The sequence below is a fragment of the Pteropus vampyrus genome, unplaced genomic scaffold (assembly GCF_000151845.1).
Source record: "Pteropus vampyrus isolate Shadow unplaced genomic scaffold, Pvam_2.0 Scaffold155, whole genome shotgun sequence".
Classification (NCBI taxonomy): Eukaryota; Metazoa; Chordata; class Mammalia; order Chiroptera; family Pteropodidae; genus Pteropus; species Pteropus vampyrus.
The window spans coordinates 259,742-270,199 of record NW_011888936.1 but is presented as its reverse complement, the minus strand read 5'-3'; the positions used below and the strand labels follow the sequence as shown (position 1 = coordinate 270,199).

At 41.6% G+C, this 10,458-nt stretch overlaps 1 protein-coding gene across 2 annotated transcripts in view; it reads right to left on the bottom strand.

The window, feature by feature from the left end:
• The window catches only part of TBC1D4 (TBC1 domain family member 4), a 198,046-nt gene that overhangs the window by 166,806 nt on the left and 20,782 nt on the right, over positions 1 to 10,458 (bottom strand). Inside the window, exon 1 of one of the 2 annotated variants that reach the window (XM_011369775.2) lies at positions 5,414 to 6,703. The exons of the other annotated variant lie outside the window; for it this stretch is intronic. Coding sequence (XP_011368077.1) covers positions 5,414 to 5,911 — 498 coding nt within the window. The 5' untranslated portion in view covers positions 5,912 to 6,703. Of the gene's footprint in view, positions 1 to 5,413; positions 6,704 to 10,458 lie in introns of those variants that run through there. 2 annotated transcript variants of the gene reach the window in all.

The following is a 10,458-nucleotide window of genomic DNA, read 5'->3' as shown; positions in this document are numbered from 1 at the left end:
AAGACAGACAAAATGGGAAAACAAAGAAGCAGAAACCCTATGAGAGAACAGAACAGAGATCCAGATATAAGGGAGTCAAGTAATCTAACAGATGCAGAGTTCAAAACACTGGTTATAAAGATGCTCAATGAAACTTTGGGAAGTGTAGACAGTAAGAACTTCAACAAAGAGATAAAAAACATAAAAATGGCAATTATAAAAGGGAACCAGTCTGAAATGAAGAACACTTTATCTGAGAAGAGAAGTATATTAAATGGAATAAACAAAGGAATAAACAAAGTGAATAAAGAAAAAGATCAAATGACCTATCTAGAGGACGGGAAAGCCAAGGACACTCAATCAGAATGGCAAGAAAAAAAGATGCCAAGATTATAATAATAATTTAAGGAGCATATGGGACACTATTAAGGGTCAAAATATCTGTCTGATTGGTGTACCTGAAGGAAAATCAAATGTTGAACAGATGTTTGAAGAAATAATGATAGAAAACTTCCCTAACCTGGTGAAGGAAATGAACATAAAACCCCAGGAAGCTCAGAGAATCCCAAAAACCAGGGATCCAGAGAGGCCCATACCAAGACACATCATAATTAAAATGCCAAAGGTTAAATACGAAGAAAGAATATTAAAAGTAGCAAGAGAAAAGCAGATAGTTATCTACAAGGAAACACCCTTAAGACTGGCAGCTGATTTCTCAAAAAAAAAAAAAAAAAAACTATGCAGGACAGAAGGGCGTGGCACAAAATATCTGACAGGATTAAGACCCAGGATCTACAACCAATAATACCTTATCCAGCAAAGCTCTCATTTAGAGTTGAAGGACAGATAAAGAGCTTCCCAGATAAAAATAAGCTAAAGGAATTTATCACCACCAAGCCAGTATTACAGGAAATGTTGGAGGGACTTCTATAAGAGGAAAAAAGATGTATCAGAAACAGGAATAAAGAATGGTAACAACTACATTCCTATCAATAAGTACCTCAAATGGAACAGAATTAAGTGCTCCAACTAAAAGATAGAGTGGATGAATGGATAAGAAAACAAGACCCCTACATGTTGCCTACAAGAGATTCACTTCAGATTAAAAGACACACAGAGACTAAAAGGAAGAGGATGGAAAAAGATATTGCTTCGATGGACCTAAAAGGTATTTAAGTCAGACAGAGAAAGATAACACCAAATGATTTCAGTTATATGCAGAATCTAAGGAACAAAAAGAACAAACTAATCAAAAACAGACTCACAAATATAGTGGACAATTTGGGGACGGACAGAGGGTTTGGGGAGTTGGAAGAATGGGGTGAAGGGTTAACATGCAAATTAGTAGCTGATGGATGGTCACGAGGATGGGGAACACAACATAGAGAATGCAGTTAGCATCAATATGTTGGCTAGGTGGAGGGTCGCGGGAGGGAGGGAGCAATTGGGGTATCATTTTATGAACTATATAGGTGTCTAACCAATGTACTGTATATTTGAAACTAATTAAAATAAATAAATAAAAAAATAAATAAACTGATTTTTAAAAATTTAAGTTGAAAATTAGTTACCTGAATAAAGCTCAGAAAATACTAAATACTTAAAAAGGAACAAAAAACTACAGATTTAGAGAACTTAGATCTGGAAAAAACTGGCATGAGTTCATTTTTAATTTTAAAAATACAATTTGTAAAATCTCTTTAAAAGTGCATTCTTGCAAGCTTCAGGAAATATATAGGTAAACATAACAACGAAAATTATAGCAATTGTGTTTTTGTCTTTTAAATGATTGCTCGTCCTATAATTATGACATATAATTTTCAAGCTAAGAGTCTCATGCAAATAATAATTAATACCTTTAATAATGTTTATAAACACTAACAATGCTTGCTTTTTTAATATGGTAAAATACATATAACATAAAAACAATTTCTGCTTTTTAATAGGGAAGTTGAGATAGCTTCTTTCTAGAGGTAGATAAAGAAATATTTTAAAAATTTTAGCAACCCATCCTAGATCTTAGGTAGAGAATCAGACATTCTTGGATCCCCACAAGTTTTAAGTTTACAACTTAATTTATACCAGTGGGATTCTTCAAAGTGTATAGAGTTAAGCACTTTGACTAGTTCAAATATCCAAGTTTGGCTGAAATGTGCTAATGCTGACATTCCTCCTGTGCAAGACCGCACAGGCTTGAGTAAATGGGAACCATTCTGTATTGGCATATATTTGATCTAGAACTGGTTGGTTTGCTCCTGACTCCCACCTCTCTTTGCACCTGGGAGAAACAGCTCTGCATTAGGCCATTCTGGCTAAGCACTCCACCAGATACACATCCCTAAGTTGACTCTGACCCATCTAAAAGGTCTGGAGCCAGAGGGCATATCACTGTGGCAACTCCCCAAAACAGACTCAAGCTACTAGCGCAGTGCTTCCATCTCTGAGGTGGTGTGTAGATGTACCTGCAAAAAGATGTGTGAGGAGATACTCTGCAAAACTTTATCATTTTGTAGTTAGAAACCACTCCATCTCAGTGGCTCAGCAAGAACACAAACTTTGCCGTTTAACTATATGTCTTGGTTTGCTCTAAACGATCTATCTTGGTACTTGTTATGCTTGTCTAATCATTAGCAGTGCTCCCTTTCTCCATAAACATTGTCCCAGATTAAATGATAAATTATATAGTCATCTTACAGACGGGCCCATTTCAGGAAAGGGAAAGGCATGAGGGACAAACTAGAGACAAGTTTATTTGGGGATGTTCACAAGCCTACTGCTCGAGGCCATCTTTTTTGTCCAGTGACTGTGGAAAACCCTAGAAGACTCTCTTAACAATGACCATAAAAGTCCAACTAAATAATTCTCCACTTCAGATGTAGAACTCGGGGGCAAAGCAAACAGCAGGTCTTTTTCTTCATGATTTCAAGGGTGCCCAGAACCATCTAGAGCCTACTCTATATGAGACATACTGCTGGATGGTAATAATATGATGAATTTATCCCTTTAACAAGTGATGAAGAATCATCATTTCTGGGAGTTTTACTTATAAATGCTTCCCCCCAAATGGCCCCAACGTTCCCTATTATGAGAATCATATCGACTGAATTCAGATACTCAAAAGGAAATGAAGCAAATGGTACACCATGTCAGATGACTGCATTTATCCACTCAACAAATATTAATACCAAAGATTGAAAGTGGCAGTCTTTAGATCTCTGAAGCCAATCCTCAATGTGTCTTGTCTGGCCCGATAGTATTCTTAACTATTTAAAATATTTACTAATGCTTTAAAATGTGGACTAATTCATAAAAATCCAGATTTCTACTTTCTCTCGGGAAATCGGAAGCTCTGGCAACACTGGGCTTTATCCCATTAATGCAATTTCTAACTGGAGCAGAACAGCATCTTAAGAAAGGACCCCCACAGTCCTCATCAACCTTCTTCCCAGGCATTTGAGTTTGTAAACCCTGATTTACAGCTGGAGATAATCCTTAGGGGGACAACATCTGCCCTTTCAAATTAGTGAACAGGAATCCATACCTTTAGATCAAAGGCTCAACTGGGAAATGACAATAAACAAGAAAAGTTGGGTTTTTTTAATCAAAAAGCCATATGGCTTCCACTGCCCCTACAGGACCAAAAGGGAGAAATGAGCCTAAGCATATGATTATTTGTAAACTACTAGCACATTCAGCCTCTAAAAGCTAAATATATAATGAAGGTAAATAAAAGGGGACATTTTAAATTGACCTACCAAAGGGTCCAGGAGGGATTCAAAACAGTAAGTGTTGAGAATTCAAGGTGCCAAAACCCATAAACATACTTCAACTATCAGTGAAACTAGCAATGATGTGTCATGGATCAGATCTGAAGAAAAAAAAAAAAACTTTAATATAAACTACCAAGAATCATAAAATGTTTCTTAAAGTCCTAGAAAAATGTGATTTCTTCCTCCTTAGTAACAGAGTCAAAGATGGAGATAACTTTCAGAAATAAAGAGCATGCAGCACTTCAATTTCAACACACGTGAAAAAAAAAAGTTTCAACACAGGTGAAAGATAAGAAAAAATGTTCCGAACAAATAGGTATAAAATGGAATTCATTTTAATCATGTTTAAGATTTTAAGATAGTTTTTAATATAGTATCTTGGCATAAATATAAGTGTCACATAAGTTAAAATTGCTCTCTTCTCATTGGGAAATTTGAGTGTGAAGATATTAAACTAGTATACAAAGTGACTGATGAAATCTAAGACAATGAGCTTTTATTTTCTTCAACTCAGCTACTAGCTTTTTGTGAGAAAGTACTGGACAAACAGAAAGTCTTTCGATTAGATACTAGAATAATAATTTTTAAATTAATAATAGGATATTTTTCTCATCTGACTATTAATTTCCCAGCTACCAGAGGAACAGTCACGTGGTAGAACCGAGACTTTATATTTAGACAGCACTTTTTCCAAAGATTTATAGTACTATGCAAACATTAAATAACAACTTCTAGAACAGCATGAGGTGGGGGGGAAGGGGTCGATATGGTAAAAACTCTTCACACATTTTTTAAGCTTGTTTTTAAAGACACAATGACTGTGGTAAAGTTTTTATATTCCTCTTGCCGTTAGATAAATGACTGTATCTGTTTTTAAGGAAGGAAAAAATGTACTGTTTGGTAATAAACACCTCGATTTAGTAAACTCTGGAGAAATGATATTAGAAAAGAGATTTCCACCTCTTCTGTGACACTGATTTTTAAATCACCCAAGTAGGTACTGATTGTGTCACGGATTAGTGTGTAAAAAATACTTTTTAAAAAGTCTTTCCACTCAACCTCTAAATACATATTCGTACTTTGCCGACAATCTGACGTCTAGTAACTTTCCCTAAGCCTTGCTCGGAAATAGCCTCCCAGATCTGAGACCTGCAGGTACTGCTGTGACTACGACGCGTCCGTCCAAATGGGTTAAGGGGCAGGACTCTACCAAGCCCAAGAGTGAGTGCGGAGCCTCTAGAAACCCAACCCGCTCCCGCCTTCCCTCTTAAACACACACAGGCACGCACGCAAAGCCCAGGCCAGGCGTGCCATCCCGTCTCACCCCAGACACCGCGACGCTCCCGGGACGCGCGCTCCTCCCCGCATCCTCCCAGGGCGCACCCGCTCCTCCATCGTCCTGGAACCACAATCCGCTCCCTCCCTGTCCCCTGCTCCTGAGCGTCGTAGGGTCTCACACACACCCCCGCCCGCCCCCGAACGCTTGCTCCCCAACTCCAGGTCTGAGGAACGCGATCAGTGGGCGCGCAAACGCGCCACGTGGAAGGCGCGCGCCAGCAGCCAAACCACAGTCGGTCCGTGGTGTGGGGTCCTAGCAGCCTCCTGCCCTGCTACTCCTCCCGGGTGCGCCGGACCCTCCCCGCGCCTCCGAGCTGCCGTCTTGCCTGATTCGGGTCTATGGCGCGGAAAACGTGGCAGACCATCTGCGACTCGGGGTCGTCGGGCTGCGCCTTGATCAGGTAGGCAAAGTAGGTGAGGTCCTGGCTGTTGTGGATGAAGCGCGAGATGTGCTGTGCCTTATGCTCGAAGATGAACACGGCCGGGTTGGGCTGCGCGGCCGCAGGGCCCGAGCCCACCGCCGCCCCAGCGCCCGGGGCGGGGACGCAGCGTAGAAAGGGCGCACTGAGAACTAGGAGCACCTCGCGGGCCGCCGGCGCCCCGCAGCCGCCCGCCTCCGGCTTCTGGCTGCGCCTGCGGATCTCGGCCATGAGCCAGGGAAGCATAGGCAGCGTGGTCCTTCGGTCCAGGCACGACCCCCCCACGTACCACAGCCGGAACCTCTTGTCGCCAGGCTTCCCGGGGCCCGGCTGCGCAGGGGCGCCCGGCTCGGGCTCCAAAGGGTGCGCGAACGGCTCCTCCTGAATGCAGCTGGGGGGCTCCATAACTCTAGCTTCACGGGGGCACCGAGACCGCAGGAGAGGTGCGCCGCGCCCCCAACTCCCGCGCTGAAGGTGCGGCCGAAACTGTGCCAACTGCCACTCCGGGCCCCCGCTCCCGCCTCGGCGCGATCCCCAACTCCGCGCTTCAGCGGCCCTGCCCCATGCAGCACTTTCCCGGGCGCAGCGTGAAGGCTCCGGCGGCGGGCACCGAGGCAGCGCCCCGCAGCCGGACTGGCGGCAGAGGGCGGGTTAAATCGTCATCCTCCTTCTTCGGGCTCGTGCCCGGAGGCCGGACTTCCCCCTTCCTCCGCTGCGACTCCGCGGGGTGAGGACAACGCCGAGGGCCCCGCGCCGCCGCCGGTGGCCGCCTGCTCCAGCGCTGCAGAGCCGCTGCGGCCGCTGCGCTCGCCTGGGGCAGTCGCTGGGGAGCTAGGCGGGGAACGGGCTGTGGGCGGGAGAGGGTGACGGGGGGCGGAGCCGACTCTGACCGGCGTGACCGGCTGTCACCTGGAAAGGTCGGGGCCGCAGAGCTACGGCGCGATCAGTCTTCGGGAAGAGCCTGCAAGAACTATTCGGATGTTAAAATGACAAAAACAAAACGTGGCCTCGCAGAGTCCGCTCCTCCTCCTGTCGCCACAGCCCAGCTCGCTGCTCCTCCTCCGACTGTTCCTGTCCCTCCCTCGCTCTTTCCTTCCTTCCAGGCTGCTTCTTTAATCCGGTTGCTACCCCGCCTCCCGTCCCGCGGGCGGAGAGCGTCGCCTATGAAAGCAAATCTGCGAAGGCGCCCCCCGCCTCTTCCTCCGGCCCCTGTCCCAGCCCGCCCCTCCATTCCGCCCTGGAGCAGCAGTCCTGCGTCTGGCGCGGGCACTGCCCAGACCAACTCTGACTCTCTGAAGTGGCCAATATCTCCGTCCTCTCCTGGGCATCTCTTTTACCCCGTGAAGAGGGGCCACTCTCAATGGGGCCCTGGGTTTTTTTTTTTTTTTTTAATTAATAGTATTTGCATGGTTTCAATCCCTTCTAAAGGTTGCACAATTTCTAAATCTTACTTCCTACTAATCTCAAAAATATTCGTGTTTTAAATACATTAAGACAAAATATTTCAGCTCCAATTTCACCCTAAAATAATAACAGTGTAAGAGAAATATGAATCTTCTTGGCTTTTTCTGTAGCCATTCTCTAAAAATATGAAATATATATATATTATTCATTACATATACCCAGTTCAGAGTTAGCGTTGAGATTTCCCACCCTTTCATATGTAGTAATATGTATTTCCAAGGATCTCAGAAAATTTTAGGGATAATTTGATCATTCTAATTTTAAAACAGAAAGAAAAATATTCTTTATTCATTTTAGCAAGTTGGACTTTCGTCTTCTCTTTTTACTCTAACTGAATTATAATTAAGAATTAGAAAAGAGATAAAATAAATGGGAAAGACACTGAAGATTCTCAACTTTCTCCAAAATGCTTACAGGAAGACTGAAAACTCAGGTTTCTCATGATTTTTAGTTTAATGGTATTCTGTAAAGCCCTGGGGTATTTTTTATCCTATTTCATATAAGATCACTATGATCAATTGGCATTATTCTTATGCTGAATTTCTGGATGCACCCTGATGGCTATCTTGTAAACAAGGATATAACCTCTAAGATAGAGACATTAATTTCTTAGGTTAGTCATTCGGTTAACCACTCCACTGCTCCTTTGTGCAAAATAGACCCATGTCTTCAACGAGCAGCGAAGAGGTCTTGGAATGTAGACTGAAACCTAGAACCCTACCAGAAACTCTCTTATACAGATTTCATTTCTCTAGGCTATATACCTAAGATCTATAAAAGAAAAGAACAATGACCTGGGGAAAAAGTATGGAAGTCTTGTGGGTTCTACCAAATTAACCAGGTTCGCACGTAGGACTGAATTTGGAGCCCCGGCAGGCCATTTCCCACTGGTAAAAGAAAGTGAAGCAATAAACAGTTTTCATGTATTGACAGAAATACCGAAGAAATGTCTTTTATAACATGACATTGAAGTGTGATTGCTTTCTACTCTGGAATGCCCTTAGACCTTTCTTTGTAACTTTTTGTGATGTTTATCTTACAAGGCATTAAAGAGTATTATTACTGTTTATCAACATCTGATCCGCCCTGCATTCTGACACAGGGGAAGAAAGCTCTTCCCTGCCCTCTTCAAGTTAGGCACAGTCATAAGACTTGTTTTGGCAGTGAAAAGTAAGAGAAGTGACTTGGGTCACATCTTGAGTAGAAGCATTTAACTGCCAGCAGTCAACCGCTCCAGCCTACTCCTGCTCTCCAGCCCCACTCTTCCCCTCCAGTGGTCATCGTGGAAACAACAGGTCTGCATGGAAATTCCTCGTGATCAAAGCAGCCCAGAATGCTGAGCCAACACACGGAGGACAGCTGTCCTGGACAATTGCCCAGGCACATAGCACCCTTCTTATGAGTGAGAAATTAACTTCTTTCTTCTGCTAAGAAGAATATGCTCATGCAAAGCATTCCCAACAATCTGCAAGAAATATCTCCTGAAAGTCTTGTAGTCAACCTCTATCTATGATACTCAAAAGCGAACACATATTTTTTTTAAAGTGCTCCTCTAACATCCCAATCTAAATTAATGGTGTCAGCATGAATTAGAAGTTGTAACATCCAGTCAAACCGTAGTTTGAAAATTTATACTATATGATAAATATAAGGGCCTAAGCTAGTGTGATGGTATGAGACTACAAAGGTTTGTTGCAATCTCTAAGCTTTATTTCTTGGTTCTAGGCACAAGTGATTCTCTCTGTCTCTCTCTCTGTCTCTCTCTGTCTCTCTCTGTCTCTCTCTCGCCCTCTCTCTCTCTCTCACCCCCATCTGTGCCCTGCCAACATCTACTTTTCTTTCTTGCTTAAAATTCTCTAGATGAAAATGCATTTCCTAAAGCTCAAAGCAAACATTTTCCTAGTCTTCTATCTGCCACTCTTCTCATCCCACTCACTCACCCAGACAACCTCTCCATTCCTAAATGTATTATACATCTCCTATCTTTATGGGGCTTCCTAAGCTTCTTCCTCTGACTGATTGCTCTTGCTTCCTACCACCCCACAACTTGAATTTCCCCCGTCCTTCACTACTTAAGTACTTATTCACTGTTTGAGACCCAACTCAAAAGGCATCTCTGCTGTGAAGATATTTCTTACTTCCTCCGTCAGAGTTAGTGGACTTCTCTTCTTTGCTGTTTATATATATATACACATTCTACTATTACAGAAATTACTGCTTTCTTTATAATTATTGGGTGATTTGTCTGTGTTCCCCAACACAAAGAATGTTGAGAAAAGGATTATTTGTTTTATGCCATATTTTCTCCAGCACAAAGCACAGTAGCTGACAATAGGTTCTTAATAAGTACTAAGTAAATGAATGTATTGAGTTAAATAAATAGCAATTAGAATATAAGAAAGTAACGATTAAAAGAGAAGTTTTAATATCACAGAAGTGATACACCAAGTGGTTTAATTAGCTAATTTGGGGAAAACACACTAAATATATCCACCAGCTAATTATAAAATACTAGATAATAATAGAATGTCTCCCAAAAATTGTGATAGAGTTCTAACTGGAGACGGCAAACAGAGCACGAGCATTTGTGACTGAATAAAACTTTGAGATAATAACAGGGTTTTCTCCCTCCTGTTCCCCATTCCCTGTGACCTTCCCTAGCCCACGCAGCCAGGGCATAGCATCTTCACTGCTCCAAAAAAAGGATGACACAGCACAGCACAGATAACAAAAGAGTTCATTCTTAGCTTTCAGATTTCAAAAGCTAAGGACTTGGCAAAGGCAAAATATTTAGAAAATACAATCTATGAGTCAGTTTCTATAGTTCTAGACACTAAAGAAAGTATTCTCAAACTTAGGAGATAGAGACAAAGAAAGGGAATAAATAAGGGATAACTACTAAAAATCCAGATATACAACGTATGATTTTCAAACCAGTAGAATGTTGATCTATCGTGTGGAAAAGGAAAGGGAATAAAATTTTTTTTAAAAATGAAAGGAAACAGAAATAAAGTGTGATAAATAGAAAACTTAAAATAGTATGACTAAAGTAACTCCAAATAGTAACTATAATAAATACAAATTAGTTATTCTAAGCAACCAAGAGATAAAGACTTAAAGATCCTAGAATACGTCCTTGATGAAATCACTTTTAAACCAAAAAGTATCTAGAAAGAGTGAAAACAAACACAAAGAATAAAATATGTGAGGCATATATGAATAAAAAGAAAGCCAGAGTAGTGGTTTCAATGGCAGATTAAATAGAATTTAAGGCTAATGAAGGAGGCCAATATTTACCAATATTGACCAAAATTACTGGTCAATATTAACCAGTAAAAGTATTAAGAAGATATTATTTTTAAACATATATACACTAAATAAATTGCTCACAAATACATAAAACAACAGTTAAAAGAATGACAAGGAAAGTAAATACATCAACATTTTTAGTGACTTTAAAAAATCATTCCCAGATACTATAAGATCAA